At 38.9% G+C, this 18,690-nt stretch overlaps 1 protein-coding gene across 1 annotated transcript; it reads left to right on the forward strand.

The window, feature by feature from the left end:
• The first annotated feature begins 5,775 nt into the window (after positions 1–5,775).
• Positions 5,776–6,748, forward strand: LOC108111653 (male-specific protein scotti). The gene has a single exon (XM_017221184.2). It carries the CDS (start codon positions 5,903–5,905, stop codon positions 6,353–6,355), a length of 453 nt encoding a protein of 150 aa, XP_017076673.2. The 5' UTR covers positions 5,776–5,902; the 3' UTR covers positions 6,356–6,748.
• Positions 6,749–18,690: the final 11,942 nt, after the last annotated feature.

Raw genomic sequence — 18,690 nt, forward strand, 5'->3', positions numbered from 1 at the left:
AAGAGAGCCAATGGCTGGAGGCCCTTCTTGTATAACATCTCTACTAATCTCTGCGATTTTCTTAACAACAAAAATAACGTAATAATTGCTATATTTTATGCCTACTCAAGGCCACATTTGGCACAAAATTATACTTGTCCTTTTAAGGTGAGTAAAAGTGTTAAAATCATTAAGAAATTAATGTTTCTTGTTACTTCTAAAATTTCAGGCAAATGACACTATTGAAATGAACAATTTTGAAATGGATATTAATCAATTTCGAAATCGTTTTCCCATCGAGACGGGTGAATACGCTGCCCATGTTAGTTTTATTTATCGACAAAAGCTAATGGTCACATTGATATTTACAGTGGAATATTCCAATTATAAGGAAATCTAAAAAGTAATAAAATTTTCCTAATTTTGATTTAAAAATCAAAAATTATATTCAAAAATTTCAACTTACTATGATGAACTTTTCAAAGTGTATTTTTTCTATATTTCTTGTCTTTAAATTTTAATAAATTATTCAAAAAATTTTGTTTTATATTAAAAAGCATTTCTGTACCGCTACCTATAGCTTTCGAATAGAAATTTGTCAGGTGCACCGAAATGGGACCACTTACTTATAAACAGACCCAAAAACGAACGGCTGACTGCGGGTGACATTTTCCCCGGGGGCGGCCAAACTCCACCAATCAACAGCGAAAATAACAAAATGTCAAACAGAACGCATGCAACAATTTATTTAAATACCTCAACCTCATCAAATTTAAGTTAACACACCCCAACCATCAACATCAAGCATCTTACAACAGACGACGGGGCCGCAGCGAAATGAAAATGAAAATTCAATTTTCCACCTAAACGCAGACACCGCATCAATTTTGAAAATGCTTTTGCTTTTGCCGGGCAATGAAAACGATTTGTTGTGTTTGACGAAGAGTCAGCTGGGGAGTTGGTGGTGAAAGGTGCAGATCGGAGGCAAGGGTGTTGGGGCAAAGGAACCCAAGAGGAGACCAGACAGAAAGCACCACTTCCACTCAAAAGGCAGCCAAGAAGTCAATGCAGAACGACGTCGTCGTTTCGGATGTCGATGTCGATGCTAAAGAGATGCAGGCGGTTCGAAACTGCAGCAGGAAAATCAAGGGACCAAGGGAATTTCGACGGATTGTGAAGGAGAAAAACACTTAAAACAATAAAAGATACTTGAAAACTTATATATTAAGATAATAATAAGAAAAATAAATAAATAATAATAACTAATTTTATATAAGAAATTATAAAAAAAATGATTAATATTTTTATAAATAAGATTTTAATCATTTAAATACTTTTTTTGAATTTTTATATTTTTTTAAATAATGTGGTTTTATAGGTAAGTAACTATTACCTTATTCTTAATTATAAAAGTATTTTAATAATAAAACATAAAAGGTCTTCAAATCTGTATTTTATTTTCTGAAAATCATTGCATACTTTTTGCGGCTAAGATTTAGCAAAGATTAAAAACACTTTAAAACTATAATTTGTTTGATTAAGTTGTAAGTTTTTTAGCCTGTTCTTTCTATAAACGTTTAAAATAAATATCTTTATTATAATTTATTTTTTTTTAGGTCCTAAATGATCTATTTTTTGAAACGTGTAGCAATTTCTCCTCGCCTTTTGGTCGGCTGTCAACGACGAACCCTGGGATATGGATCTGAATGTGAATGTAGATGTGGAGTGGCTCCCCAATCCGACGAGCTGCAGACAATTAAAATAGCTTTGTGGTGTGCGTGCGTCAATTGCCGGGGCGCCCACACATACACTCACAGCGGTATCTTGTATCTCTTTTGGATAATCTCTGCGTGTTGATTTATGCAACAATTTCCAGTGTTGTTTTGATCGATCATTTTAATTCCAATACGAATTCTCATTCCTCTTAACCCTTCTACAACCGCTCCCTTTCGAGATATCAAGCGAGACTATATTAAAAACATTTAATTAGCTTTTATTGACCATTAAGATTCCAATCGTGGCTGGAACAGTAGCTGCCACAGCATGGAATACACCCACCATCGCTTTATACAACACTTATTTATACACTTTTAGCTTTATTACTTTTCCACAAAAACATTTTATGGCGGCCAGCAGAAGTAGCAACGAAATATTTATGATATTTACAACAAAAGAGCAACGAGAATATTTTTGACTAAAATCGAAATAAAAACATACAAATTAATTAAAGTCAATAAAGTAAATTAAATGTGGCCAGGGTCGGACCCCTTTTTAATGCGCCCTACGCATTGCTTTTGCTGTTGCTGTTGCCATTCCAAAATTTCAACTTGTTTATGGCCAAGACCCGGACTTATTGCTCCTCTTCTGAGTGATCATCATCATCATCGCGGCTGGCTGGCTGACTGGCTGGCATGCACTTCGCTGCCAATTTAATGGCGTTTTTACAACTTGAAAGATTCGTGCCCGACACGCCGTTTTGAGCGATGATGGTTTTTCTTTTTTCGGGGGGACCCACATGCCACATGCCACTCGCCTCTTCATCACTAAACGCACACCAAATGCAGCGCAGCGAATGTCATTAGAACATAAAAATGATATTAATTGCATGCGAGAGTGCAGTCCAGGGAATGGAAAATCGGATGGTTTGTGGCAATGGCACATGGCATGCAATAGAAACGTCAGCGTTATGATGATGGAATATTCCGAGGCGGTATCATGAAGATGGGTTTGGGTAGGAGTTAAAAAGAGTGAGAAATTAAGTAATAGGGTTTCGTGGATTAATACATCATAAAGTGATTGAGACGTATGATTAAACCTAAACTTGTAAATATATTTCAATATTTATAAAAAATCATAAATTACGAACCATTCTCGTAGTTTCTTTTGTTGTTGTTTTTATTGATATAACTTCAAAAATGCATAACTATTTTTCTCAGTGACTTAGTTGACAGATGGAAATCCATGAAAGTGCCCCAAAGTGCCAGAGCGATCCACTTACGTCTGAGTATTTTGTGTGGCGCTCTTTGATGGAGACGGCTGCCACAGCGATCGCATAGCGCTGATAAATAATAAAAATTAAAAATAAATTAACACCTAGTAAAGATGCAAAGGAGTGGGGACTGAGGACTGGTTTCCCTGCCACTTTGTCCCTGCTCTGTCATTACTTGGGACCTGGTTTCGAATGTTGCCGGTCCGCAGACAGCTTAAAAATAGCGCAAAAGTAATTAAAAACGAAAATATAAAAGCAAAAGACAAACGCACGCACAACCATATACACCATACACCATATACCATCTCTCATGAAAAATATATAAAAATAAAAATAAAAATGATGCTCCGAATGTATTGAATTTAACAAGCGCATCGTCGATGCAGGCAGAGATCAAAGGAGGCTGGGGCTCCATGGGATAGGATAATGTGGCTGAAAGTGTTGCCCGGTTTTTGGCCCGATAATGATGATGCTAATGCAGTTGACATTTTATGTGGCCATAGAATGCCCGGCATCGTCGATAATTAAATGCAATAATAATTCAATTTAATTAGCTGGCAGCTGGCTGCCGATTCTCGTTTGTCGACTGCCGACTGCCGACTGCCACGTCGGTGAAAATGCCCCAAGGGGAGTGTTTAAATATTGATGGATTGATTAGCATAATATTTGGTTTATGATTTCACAGTGTTTAGGGATTTGGTTAACAGCCGGCTGGCATCAGCTAATTGAAACACCTTAAAAGGGGTGATTAGTTAACCGACATCTGTCAAGGGTGTTGATTATGTATTTTAAACATTTTATGAGGTTACAAACTGAAGGATTGATGAGTTTGTAATTGAAGCCGTGATTTGACAGGCAGGTGGAAAATATTTATAGACTTCAGAAACTAAATAAGTTTTTAAATTTCAAAATGTAACTACATAACTACTACTTTAAGTTTTTGGTCAATGACAAACTATTCTTTATTGACTGACAAATCCGTTTCAGTCTGAGTTTTAAATAAGCCACAAAAACAGGACCTTGTTATAGCGAGATATCCTTGCCCAGGAGCTTTCATGGACACAATGGCCGTGTTGGTGATATTTCATTGAATCAATTAACGCTGGACATGGCATAATAATTACTGTCTGCTGCACACACAAGCACACACTTGTAGACACAATCCACCACCTACCAAATACCAACCCAACCTCTCACCCACTCACACACATAAGCACACAAAGCAAGGTCGCCCGAAGCGACGGAGCAGCAGGGACATGCTCATTTCTTCATTGATAACTGGAAGGGAAGCTCATCCTGGCCTCGTTACTTAACCAACTGTAACAGTCCAACTGAGCGAAAGAGAGGCAAGAGACTTGCCGACAGAGACAGGAATAGATAGCCAGAGAAGGAAAGAACAAACTGACGCAAACGGAAAACGAAGGATGCAACTTGCACTTGGAGAAAATTTAATTGACAAAATTAGTTGAATTTAGTTTAATTTTTTTAATTTTATAAAAAAAACCTTTTCGAAAATAATACTTTTTTTTAATATTTTCTTTATATCTTAAAAATGGAAAAATATTTAATATAAGAATTTATTGCATGTTTTCCTCTAAAATACACCTTTCTTTACTCATTCAAACTTATAAATATACTTCCTTAATATATTTTAACAATTTTGAAAATAAACCCTCTTCCAATTTTTCTCTGTGTAGCAGTAAAACAAAAATTTGCCCGTATTAAAGCAAAATAATGAAGTGAAAATGGCAACAATGTGATTACACACAGTCATAGACCCAAAGCCATAATAAATTGTTCCACAAGCGAGAGGTCAGATCGAAAGACAAAGACAACAGCGCAGTGCGAGCGAGAGGATGGATCTGCGTCGGCGCAATTCAAGATGTTGCTAGAAACATAGCCAGCAACATGATGCTGGCTGGTAACTTGTTGGATGCAGCTGCTCCACTTCATAATTTCCTCCGGCGGGAAAAAGTTTTTCGCTGCCGCACCGATTTGTCTGGCAAACAATTTCCGCAATGCGATTGCTTAAACGCAATTCGAAAAATTATTAATTGAGCTGGCCGTAATGAACTCATTTACAGTTCGTAATGTGCTCCCATTACACCCTCAACCAAACAGCTGCCGATTTCTCGATTCCTCTGATTTTGATTCTCTGATTCCGGAACACTTGATGGCAACATTACGTCGAGTTAAATTGCTTGTAATGACGACCATGATGATGATGGAGCTCCAAGGGGGAAGCGTTAGGGAGGAGGGGTTAAATAGGGCTAAATGTGTCCAATCACTCGGGGGCTATTGGGGTCTGGTGTTCCGATTCGAAACAGGCAAGCAAATGTCAGACAGCGTTTCTCCATTTGCCAGTAGTGGACGTCAAGGGGGACTCGGTTCGGTTCGATATGGATATGACTGCATCTAATGGATACACACAATTCTATCTTATCGACAACCTCCCACCCTCCTTTCCATACACCCACTCTTCAGGAGGCTGGAAAACAGGGGCAAAACTTTCGTCCAAATGGGATTTGGTAAATGGGCAAGTTACAATTCCAAACATGCTCATATCATGGCACTTAAGTTATGTTGACTTCTAGACAATGTTTATGGTATTTACAGTGAATAGTTTTCGAAATAAGATATTTATAGATTTGCGACTTTTAAAACTGTCAATAATTTAATTTCCATTTGAATGGTTTATACTATCTGCCTATCATTTTGACCTTCATCATTTAGTTTAGATTTTTAAAAATAAAATCCCAAGCAGCCCTAGAATTTCCCTTCAGTTACATCCAAAACCAAACACACTACAACCACACATCAAATCAATTGAAACTCCAAAAAGCCAACATCGTATCGAAAAGCAGAAAATCACAAAACTGCCGTATTAATCGCGTTGATGTTTCATTGTTAAACTTTCGATCTTGTTTGTTGATTATGGACGCACTACTTGAACTCGATGGCGGAGATTTTGATGATGAACTGCGGATACATCGCCTTGGCGATGCCGCAGCTGGAGATGCTGGTAATGACTCCGAATTTCTGGACCACGGACAGCCACATCAGTTCCAAAGGATCGATCGTGAGAGGGCCATACACATAGATGCTCCACATGAACCACCCATAATCGTACTTCCAGCGGAAGAAGGACCCAATGGACCAACACGTCTACGCAAAAAGCGTAGTTTCTACACTATGATCAAACCATCACCCATATCCCAAAGCCATGAGCCTGAAATGTGCCTCCTAATGGCCAATGTTACGAGGGCAATGTATCACGTTCGGGAAGATCGCCGAGGCGAGTTCTTTGCCAATTATATGGTCGAGAATATGACCAGTCAGAACTACCCCAATGGTGTGGGTCTGCCGCAGCACTGGGGTCAATTCTGATTAGCCATACTTTGCACGGTGATCTGGAGAACATTTATCGAGCATCGGCAAGCTCATTGGGATCCCACTTGGCCCGAAATGCACTTCCACTTTCATTCAACAAATCACATCACCCCGAACTTGTCTCTTCTCCTCGGCGAACACGTTTATCACAAAACTTTGGGACTCGCAAATGTTCGCGTTTCAATATTGTTGAATAAACAACACTGTTAAACAAGCTCATATTTTCATATTTGGTTATTCAAGTTACCAATTTTCTAAATTTGCTTATAAATTTGTCACCAAAAAACATGAAATACTTACGACAAAAAAATGTTAAATAAGTTTGAAATGAAAGAAATGTTTCCCCTTTAAATTGAAAAGTTGAATAAAGATATATACTGAACATACCCAAGAACTACTATAATCTTTATCTTTTTTGGAAATGGTTTCCAAAAACTAAACTAACTACCTGTAGCACTGTCTGTGCTCAAATAAAACTTCATTTACAGGTATCGGATTAATAAAGCATTTACAGTTCAAATAGAGACTCACTTTTCCCAGCACGTACACACAAATCAAAGTTTTTGATTTTGATTTGTTTGCCGGACGAGGTCGTTTGCCTGAAGGCTACCGAAAAATTCATGAAATTGACAATTAATAAACTTCAAATTGGAAGCTGGACATACGCTGTAGTGCCCTCTCCTTTCATTCAATCCTGTGGAAAAACAAAGGATTTGTAGGGGGATCCCTATCACCCACCACTCACACACATATGGACTACGGACTATGGACTATGGTCTTTGGCCACTGACAATGGCCACAATGAACAGTAGAGGCCAGAGACAAAGGCCGAATGCGGACAATTGCCCAAAGTGTAGCAAATAAATACAAAATGCAAAAGATAATTGCAATCAAAGCCACAAAATGTAGCCAAAAGGCTTATAAATTGTGGGCGACGGACGAAAATGCCGCAGGGATGGGTGACTTTTGGATGCTGGACCGAAGGTAAACGCATTTAATTTCCTAAATGTGCTTCACATACCACAGGCAACACAAAGATACATACATACACACTTGCATTCATATACAAATACGTTGGCAGTCAGTTGCAGTGTTGCAGTTGCAATTGCATTTGCAACATCACCCCGCAGCAACACTCCACCCAACAGGAACAACAGCAACAACAACAACAACAACAGTAGCAGCAGCAACAATAAGAAGCAGTTCAAGCGACGGCAATTTACGGCCATTATTGCAACAGACAGCCAGCTATATTATGTGCCACGCCCGCAACATAGGCACTGGAAATAAATAAGAAAAACTTCATAACTAAAACTATATACTTAATTTGAAAAATAAACAATTTTCAAGACTATTTGGATAATCATCTAAAAGTCTAAGTAATTTCTTAGCTTATATTAAATTCATTTACTTTTCTCACAGTGCACGGACTTCCACTACCCCCTTTTCACATCCTTTTCTGGGGTGCCCCTGACAGGAAGAGTGGGCTGGGTCTACTTCTGCCATAACTTTTTGCGGCTGCTTTTAGGCTGAGCTTTTGCATTTGCTTTTTGGTCGCTCTGTGATTGCGTTGCAAATGGCCACATGCAACTGTTGTAGCAACAATGTTGTTGCTGTTTCTGTTTCGCTTTTACTGCCCCTGCCGCAGCCCCTGCCTTCTAATTGAATTGCATTGAATTGAATTGATTTTCGGTTAGCTTTGTCCGCCTAATTGTTGCATTTACATGAGTGGAATGAATGGCCATTTCAAAGCATTATATGTACTCTCCCAGAAATCAAATTAAACAAAAGTCATTTTCTAAAAGGAGTTATCATAAAAAGGGGTAACGTTTAAAACGTAATTATGGCATGTTGCAAGGGTTGATTAATATATGTGTAAACGAAATGATGACAATCGTTGGGGCATGATGTTTGTGTCCGCTTGAATTCCATTGTTTGACACACGATTCGAAACTCTTCCCAATAACATTTCGATTCATCCAAAATGGACCTGTGTTTTTGGGGGTTGTTGCCTGCGTTTTCCTGGTTTTCCCTGGCTTTTCCTGTATTTCACCCGCCGGCAGTTGAACGCATGAAATGTGATTGATGCTCATCCGCTATCGCAGAACTCCATTGTTGTGCGAATGTCTTTGATCTATGACCATCCTCCGCCACCTGGGCATTGTTGAGTAATTGATTTTACCTCATATGACCCATCCAACCATCCACAATCAACCCCCTTTTCCCTCCCCAAAAATATTGCCCAGTTAATTTGAGTTCATCTACATGGCATGTCATGCCATGGCATGAATTCAATGTCGCGGCAACTTCTTGTAATTTCTCCTTAATTATATACACACTTAAGTTCGCATTAATTATTGTCACTGGATTCCCGGTAAATGGCCCCCCAAAAAGTCAAACGTCCGGGATTTCGCCCGCTCAGCAAAGTTACGTACAAACAATTACAGCAACGCGCCAGAGCGAAAAAACTTTAACAATTACAAGACGATGGCTTTAGATACTCTTTCTTGATATTGATAATTAGTAAGAATTAAATTTATGAATTTAAATTTTGAATTTGCCGCCTAAAATCCTAAGAAATCTCTTTTTCGTTTAATTTCCAAATTCAATAATAACAATACAGCAATGTTAAAGACCATTAACCTTATGATTAACTTTCAGCTTCCTTAGTAGACTTAGAATCTTCTCCATATATAAACTGCAATTAACTACTTCAAATGTTATTGTTTTCAAGAACTCGTAATACCCATTTATAGCTGCCTAGAGTATCTAAGCTTCACTATTGAGTTAAGCTCTTTACATATTTTGTTTTTATTCTGTTTTGTATTTATGGGGAAACGTGTGCAGAAAGTTTTCCACTTACAAACAATTCACAAGTAAAATACCTTGACTTTTGCTGCCGCTGCTTCTGTCCATGGAAATTGGTGGGGGTTCTCGTGGAGGAAGATGATGTCTGTGACTGCCATTACCAAGGCTCTTATGCCCCTGATGCCCCTGCAGCATATTGCACACACACACACACACCCAAACACACACTGCGAACTCATGTAGCAAATTGTTGGAAAATAAAGTAAGTACACTAGCAACATAAACAGCAGCAACAGCAACAGCAACATCAGCAGCAAAGCAGCAACAGCAACAGCAACATCCGCCCCGAACGAATGGCAAACTGAGCATCAGTTAAAGATACTTTTCGACGTAAGTAGCGTGGGTGGGCTATATAGTCAGTCTGGCTGGATTCCTTGTTTCTCTTCAGGAAAAACCCCCACCCATTGCTCGGAACGACCCCCTTCCAGCAAGCTCACAATCCAAGTCGGCTGTCTAAATACGAGCATGCGATTTGTACGTCTAGAGTTGCTAGTTGGCAACAGCAACTTGCGCTGGAGCCATGGCAACACATCTGCTTCGCCGTCAGAGTTTATGCAAAATAATAATATTCACCTGCATTTCTAACCCCCTGGGTTGTACTATCTCCATTTCAAAACGTTAAGCACGGGGATAAGTAGGTATTTCTCAAAAAAAAATTTAAACAAAAAAAATGCAACTAATGAAATTACTTGAGTTGGCTTCTCCTGTTTCAGTGTAATAACCTAATTCCATGGTACTATATTATTCATTTCACTGCACCCAACCGACAGGAATTTGATGGAATTTCCTGTAAACAGGCAGCTCGCAGAAGACAGACGGACAACAAGCCACTTCCCTTGAATAGACACACAAACATATACATAGACATACATATACAGTGAATACCCTGGATGAAGGAAAGGGGACATAACAAGACCCATTCGAAAAGTCAGACGGACAGACACATAAACAGGCTTATGAGCAGCTCGTTGTAAGGGAACGTCTATTGGTTGGTTGTCTTTGTTGTCGCTGTTGCTGATGTTGCTGGTGTTGGTGTTGTTGTTGTTGCTGCTGGTGCTGTTGTTGTTGTTTTTTCTGTTGCCGGTTAAACAAACAGACCAAACGCCACCACAGACAATCAGAAAGGCATTCAGCCAAGAGAATGCCAAACACCAGGAACAAAGCATAGCAAAAATATAAAGACATGCAAATAAAGTCTTTTTTTTAACAGTTTTTAATTTTTTATAAATATTTTAGTAAATATTCTAAATAGAAAATTTGTAAATAAATTCTAAAATGAAATCAAGAAGCAAAGAAATATTACTGATTAAGAAAATGCATTTAGATACCTTCTCTCAAGACTAACAACTATAAGTTAACAATGTGAAGTTCTTAAAGCACTTTAAGTCAAATTACATATTATATTTGATTATGTAAATTAATTAATAACCACCTTTAGTTTACCCTTCTGAAAAGTGTAAATTATTGTTAGCCTGATTAAGGGCATTTGATTTAATATAACAGCTTAATTTATGGTATCATTAAGAATGCATAAATTCATAATTCAACGAGTCCTGCCCTAAGGTTTACATAAAGTACTTGGGCTAAAAGCTAGCTTTGCTTGAAAACAGAGTGTATCCCAGAGACAATTCCCTGGGTGATTCATTTGGCATTTTGCGATCTTAATTGATGGCAATTTGTGATTCTTCTCCCTTGCTCTCGCACAACGAGAAAGAGATGGCCGACCATTAACACATTTTAATCTGCCGCCGGGCGAATGGCTTTTGTGTGGTCGGTTTGTGGATGGCAAGGGGTAAGCGTCTCTCTCTCTCTCCCTCTCTCTGTGAATCTCTGAATATCTGAAACAGAATCTGAAACTGAATCGGAATCGGAGTCGTCGGAATCGGAAGGAAGCTCCTCCGGCAACGAAAGCTGGCGCTCAGTCGCTCTTAATCATCAGCATAAGCAATAATGGGAAACAATTGCCATCTGCCGACTGTCGACTGCCAAGGCCCTCAGTCTTTGCTTCTGCTTTTGCTTGTTGCTTTTGCTGCCACTGAAATTGCTGAGCTGAGGCACAAACTTTTATTGCATTGCCATGTCAACAGTCGGAGCAGCAGCAGCAATTGCAACCTCTCTCTGTATATATATGTGTGTGTATGTCTGTATATCAGTGTGTGTGTGTGTGTGCCAGCATTGCACTTAAAATGCGAATCCGAATCTGAAACCGACTGCGAATGCGAATTGTGACGCAAAATGAAGCTACTTGTGTGCCACTGGCAGCAGATACAGATGCAAACTGCGGTACTGCCGCTGCAGCATGCCACATTCAATTAGTGCAACAACATATCCTGCCAACAGTTGATGTTGCTCTCTTGCACGGCACAGCAACGCAGCAACACAGCAGCACAGTCCCGTAGTCCGTTGTCCGTGTCGTCCAGAGTCGGTGCTACACTTAATTTTATTCATTTGACAGTCCACAGTTGCAGCAGCCGGCAACAACCATCTCCTCCATGGGGCACATTCGAATCGCTGCCACACGTTCACCAGCAATTAAGGTCATTGAAGGCAGTAGCAACAGTAGTAGCAGCAGCAGCAGCAGCAGCAACAGCAACAAGCAAAAGCAACTGCAGCAGCAGAACAACAACAAAAGGAAATACTTTTTAATTATGACATTTTATTGAGTGAACTTTTATGCAAAAATGACAAGACCTTTATTTTGTCGCCATTGAGGGTTTGAGAGGCTTTTAATGAGCGGGTTAACAGGGTTGAACGAGTCCATTGTTGAAACGTTTTGCATTCAATTGGGGACTACGGGCAAAGTTTGCCAACTAAGGGTTAACAAAGTCAGTCCTTGAATAGAGCAATTTGCTCACGTTCAGTTGACCCTTGGCAGGATTTTAATTCATGCGCTAAGTCTACAGTAAGTGATTGTTTTGATAAACCCTGAAAAGTTTTACTTGCACATTTGTTTAGAATTTGTTAAGTAACAAAATAGGCAAGTCAATAGAAAGCTTTAGCTTTTGTGCCTCTAAAGTCTACAAACTTTCTTTTTCATAACAAATATTTCATATCTCGTGTCTTGACTGTACCTCAAAAATCTGCTCTTCCATCATGTCCAATTCTGTCTAATAGGAATTCAACCCATCAGCCTGCAATCAAATTTACACCCTTTCTCCGGGAGTGGAATTTAATTTGGCAAATACATTTAGCCAGCCAGCGCTTGAGCCTTCATGCATTTTTCACACATTTTAAATGTCGCAAAGCGCATAAAAATTCCATAAATACGCTAATGAAACACATGGTCGAGGACACACACAGGCATCAGTAAAAAAAACTGGAAAACAGGAAAAAATATATATAATAAAAAAGAAGAGCTTGACAGCAAAAGCAAGGCAAAAGAGTTAAAAGAGAACAGGCCACCCAGGCGGCCAAAATAAGGGGATACATTTTCCCAGACCCTCTCGGCAAGCTCGTCGTCACGGCAAATGCATTTTCATTTCATTTCCATTTATTTCAATTTCTTTCCCCATCGGTTTTTCCTCTCTCTCGTATTTCCTTTTTTTTGCTTGATTTTAGTAGATATACATTTATGGGCAAACACAAAAACGGATACAATATTTGCTGGGCGCCTGTGACTTTTGAATGCATTTACAATAACCAAAATAGCAGTGTAACGATATAACTGTATAACTGTAACGATGTATCTATGTATTTGTATCTGTATCTTCATCGAAATCTGCATTGGAGTATCTGAAACTGTGAGCCTGCTGTCTGGGATATTTGGCTTTTATGCAACCATTTAGCAAACACATCATAAAAATTCAATTCAATTCTGTGTTTACGTCGACTCCAGATGATATTGCTTTTTAATTGCGGACACGAGCGGAAATTGCTTTCACAAACAGCCAAATACACATTCACATCCACATCGTAGAGGCACCAGAACACACACACACACACACACATTCGCAACCAAATGGATACAAGCGGAGGTGGTGGAGAAGGGTAGGAGCCCATTGACATTTCGGTTTTTGGGCTAGGGAAAAGGAAAATAGGGAAAGCCGAGGAAAACTAGCTGCGGAAGTGCGTTGATTGCAGCACAGCCTTCTGGGAGGAGGATGAGGAGTAAGAGAACTCCTCGTGCCATTTGCCTGACCTCAAAAACTTTGACCTTTTTTCGCTGCAGTTTATTCTTGGGTTTTGTTTCGTTTTTAATTGCACCACATGCGCCATGCAATATATAATTGGAATCAGCTCCAGCGCACCACCACCCACAGGTGCACTGAAAGAAAAAGTTTGTATTTATATAAAGATAAGAATTTATAGAAAACTATGGCTTGTTCCATCAAATAAGTTTAAAGTTGAACAAATAAGCTAATAAAGTGTATAAGTAATTCAACATTTTCTTCTAAAGTCGTTCGTTGACTTTATGAAGCTTACTTTAAGAACTATCTTAATTTACATTTTCCAACCAAAACATCGAATATAAACCATTTAACTATACCATAAATTTACTCAAAAATTTATTTCACATTCTTTCTTTTAATCAAGTTACTTATTTATATTTTCTTTAAGTGGACATGAGCGAGCAGGCGCGCGCTCTCATTTAATATGAAAGTCACAGAATGCGAGCTAATTGAAAACACTTGCAATATTTATGAGCCGAGCAACATGTTGCCAAGCCACTTGACTCCAACCCCCCATCTAGCACACACACACACACACAGCAAGAGCAACAAACAGAGAGAGAGAGGGACACATACAGAGTTAGCAACATGTTGCCAAGCTAATAAAACAACAAAATGATTTTATTATAATGGATTTATAACGCAGGCCAAGAGCAAACAGGCTATTAGACAGAGATACATGACTGCATATCCCCCATGGCGAGCGAAAGGGAAAGAGAGAGAGAGAGAGAGAAAGAGCAGAGGAGTAAAAAGAAAAGGATGGGGATATGGCGAAAGAAAGAGAGGGATGCACTTTTGAATTGAGACGCGAACGCGGCAGTCCATTAAGCGCAATGTTGTTGTCATCATTTAATCCTTTTGTTGCCTATTTGTTGCCTTATGCGACTTGACAGCCCTCCACACCGCACCACTCTCTTTTTTCTCAGTGCACAGGAAACAATTTTATGATTTTTTATTGGAATTAAAAGGTAAAGGAAGTTATCTTGACTTAAGCTTATAAAATAATAGATAGAACAATTGGAACCTTTGTTGAGTTTGGATTCCCTTTTCCTGTACATTTTCATAGATTTTTTTAGTTTTACAAAATTCTGACAAATCTTATTTTTAAGTTTTCAGTTAACACCTAAGTTAATAAGCCTCTTAAATTATTATTTTCAGTGCATTTACGAGTGAGTTGAATGAGAGCAATTTCAGCTTTGCGTGTGCGCATTTACAGTGACGTTGCTGCCGTGTCTGCAGCATAAATGGGGCCCCCACAGCGTCTCCTTAAGTGGAGATATTTATAATAAGTTTATTTGCTTGTGCTTTTTGGATAGAGAGGAGAGCCTCCAGCTAGATCCTGTAGGAGGTCCTTTCTTGGGCCAACAGCTGGCATACCTGTAGAAGAACTGCTTTTTAAACATCTCTTGTATATTATTTCACTTCATTTCTAATCTATTTTGCGTAGTATTTTGAACTTTCTCTAATAAAGATCATCTATATCAAAGAACTAATTTGTTGGCAAGCCTCTTAAAGGGGTAGGCAATTACCGCTTTTGGCCATTTACATTCACAATCCCAATCACATTCTCAGCTGTAAATTGAGGCTTTGCGTTAACGACCAAAGCGTCTTGTTCGTCGGTTTAAGTCCCATCAGCAACATCATCAGTTAACTTGCGTGTTTCATGAACTCTTTGCTAAAAGGAAGGGAACTTTTGTGTGTTAGCAAACCGTAGGCATCCACATCGTCATCATCGCCCTCATCATCATCACCTTCATCAGATCAACAGCATCCGAACCCCATGCAACGCACAATTTGCTTGGCATGCACCATGAATATGACTTCATCAATGCAGAGAAAAAAACATAAGGTCTCTTTGAAAAGTTGAAATATAATCTTTGGAAAACCCCACCAATGGAAAAATCATTAAAACCAATCAAAAAATATTAATTGTCTGATTATTATTATCACTTATTTGTAAGAAACATGAGTCACCTGGTCATGAAAGATTAACTTTTCGAATAGATTAGAAGATTCTCCAGAAATTGTGTTCCTTTATTTGTTTGTTATTATCATTTGTCTAAATTCAAATTTGAATTTCAAATATACAAGACCTTCCCAGGAAATTCTGTCATCAAATTTATTTCTTTTTTATTACAATAATATGTCAATAAACATAATGGAAATTTAAAATGTTAGACTGGCAAATATTATTCCCTGTGTAGCCTTGTTTATTTGAAGTGACTTCCACGACTCTCCGCTCATTTCTGCTGGTCGTGCTTCTATTCAAGTGTATCTAAATTGCTTCATCTTCGTCTTGTGCACCAGGGGCAGCAACAGCAACATCAGCATCTTGTTGATGTTATTTCTCGTTTCATATTTTCGCAGTTATTTTTAGTTCGCCGCCACCGCCGTTGCCCTTTTCAATCCCTTTTTAGCGAATACCCAATTCAATTCAATTTGCAGCCCGTACAATTTAAATGAGCAATCAGGGCACTCATAGCCTGGCCATTGTTATTGTGGCTTCACTTCCCTAATGATGCTGGAAGCTTAAACTGTTGCTCTTGAGATAAGATGAGGGAAGAGTTCATTTTCGGTTCATCCGGCAGTTTGCTTTTTTGCAATAAATTCTTATACTTTTTTTTTTGTTATTATCGTTTGACCACAATTGAATCGGCATTAATCATTTGCGAAAATATATATAGAACTGGCGCGATAACCCAAATATAAATATATGGCAATCGTGAGTAATTGGCCTTATCAAAAGCATAACATCGCCCATTAATAATCGCACCCTTATAGCTAATTGAGCTGTCGGCCCCCGGTACAACTTATAATTATTATTAAACAAAAAAGAAAAAGGCACACACACACACATACACACTCATACATTGCTGACTAACAGCCACACAAATTGAATTACGACATTCCTGTAAAGACAATGAATGGCTTTTGTGTGTGCGGTGACCCAAAGCGACGTTCTCAGGAAATGAAATTATACACCAATTATTGCCAACAACAGCAAAGGGAAAAGCAAAAGCAAAAGCTTTTAAAGAAATTGGAAAGAGTAGCGAAGACGAAACGAAACGATACGATACGATACGAAATGTGAGCGGTGAATATGGCAACGAAATCTCAATAATTAATCAAATAATAAATCTCGGTGAGCAATTAAGAGGAGAAAGACAAAGCCAGCGAACCGAAAGGCCGAAAGCAATAAAAACCATTGAAAAGCCGTTGGCTCAGCATTAATTAGCGCTAAACGCCGTCGCAACAACAGCGGTAACGACAGCAGCAACAGCAATAGCAACATAGACGGCAGCAACATGAACTCCCTAGAGCAATAGCAATGGCAATAACAAAAGCATCAGCAGCATCCGCCGCCAACTTATTAAAGTATGTACATATAACTCAATTATAGAGAATTAAAAACAAACTCAAACGCAGGCAACGTCGGCAATTTGCAATGCAGAAAGATACGCACATGAAGAAAATTTTAAATTATTTATTCTAAATCAAAGTAGTTATTCAAATATTGAATCTTCACAAAGTCAAAATAAAATAGAAAGATATAAGATAACTACGTTTATATCTTATGTATATTGATTTTAATTTCAATCTTTTTCTCTCTCTGTAAGGAGACGCTGCGCTCCGGCAGCAACAATCAAAGCAATAAAACACATTCAGCATTTAATAATCAAGCCAAAGATACACAAAGACGTCGTTGACGGAGGCAATATCCCGCCAGCAACATGTTGCTTAAACGCTAGCAACATCAACAGCACATCCAGAAATTTATGAGCTTTAAACACACACACAGGCACACATAATATATCTCACCGTTCAACAACGAGATACAATTAAGCCGTAATGCATATGAAAATTCGTGTTTTATTGCCGTGCGTTATGTTCACGTGCGCGGCAACTGTTTGTATCTTTATCTGTATATGTATCTATATACATATACGTATATGAATTGGTATCTGTAAATGTATCTGTATCTGTAGCTTTATCTCTGTCGCTCTCAGCTGTGAGCTGTGAGAGCACCGTAATTGTAATTATAGTAATATGTTTTATGATGGTTCCCTCGTTTAGCAACCCCCGCACACACACAGACGTGCTTGGCCAAAATGTATCTAGATACATAATTGCCACATTCAGTCGTCGTTAAATAGTTGCACGGCGCAGTTCACACAAGCGGCACAGCAGCAATAGCAATAGCAACAGCAGCAACATTAGCAGCACGCCAGCAACAGCAGCAGCAGCAACAGCAACATCAGCAACAGCAGCAACATCAGCAACAGTCGTTGCTGTTGTCGTCGTTTGTCGACAACGTCGTTTTCGTGCTTTATAGCGCTCGCACTCAGAAGTCGTTCAGAATCGCTGCCGTCGTGGTCCCGGTCGGTGTTTTCGGTATCGGTATCGGATTGTCGACTCAACTTCTGTGTGTGTTTTGAAAAAAAAAAAGAACTCAACCCGCTTTTTTCGCTCTGTGTGCTTCGTTTTGGCGAAAGAAGAACCCTCGAAGAACACCGAAAATTGCCGGTAAATCGTTTGACCGCGGGGTCTAAAAGTCAAATTCAATTTACGCGCCACGTAATTATAATTAGGCATGAGGCCATACAAGGAATGGTACTGGTAAACTGAACAATCGACCCCCTCAGAGAGTGTACTATTTTAATTAAGTGTGTGCTACAACAGCAACTACAGCAACAACAACAAACGGCAATAACAACCATAACAACAACGAAAAGAAGTCACGCATGTGTATCTTTGTATCTGAGCTGTTTTGTGTGTGAACGAACGTGTGTGTGTGTGCGAGTGTGTTTGTGCCGCTTTTGTGTCCATTAGTCACACATGAAACTAATTAGCATTTCGTCTGTTTGTTATTGTCGCGTTTGCTGGTCAAAAGAATTAGCGCGGCAAGAGCAACGTCAAGCGCCATTATGCGATATCCCATAAATATATATATATATATATATATATATATATATATATATGGTATTTATATATCGGTCTGGTATGGGGATTCTTTGCCCGCCGCTCATTTCTTTTATGATTTTTGTGTTTTGTGTTCTTTTTTTGCTTGGCATTTCCCATTAATTTGTTTATTTTTTTGTGCGACAACGCTCGATATTCCCACCGACGGCAAATCGGCAATCAGCAATCGAGTTTATATGGTCAGCAATTTAGGCTTTTGGTAGTAGCTTAGTAGCAGCTCACACACACAGAACGAACGACATCTTTTTACCGGACAATAAGTAGGCACTTCTGTCGATTGACGCTAATTGCTGGCTGGTGTATCTGCAAGATACT

Source organism: Drosophila eugracilis, unplaced genomic scaffold (genome assembly GCF_018153835.1).
Source record: "Drosophila eugracilis isolate 14026-0451.02 unplaced genomic scaffold, ASM1815383v1 contig_401, whole genome shotgun sequence".
In the NCBI taxonomy this organism is placed as follows: domain Eukaryota; kingdom Metazoa; phylum Arthropoda; class Insecta; order Diptera; family Drosophilidae; genus Drosophila; species Drosophila eugracilis.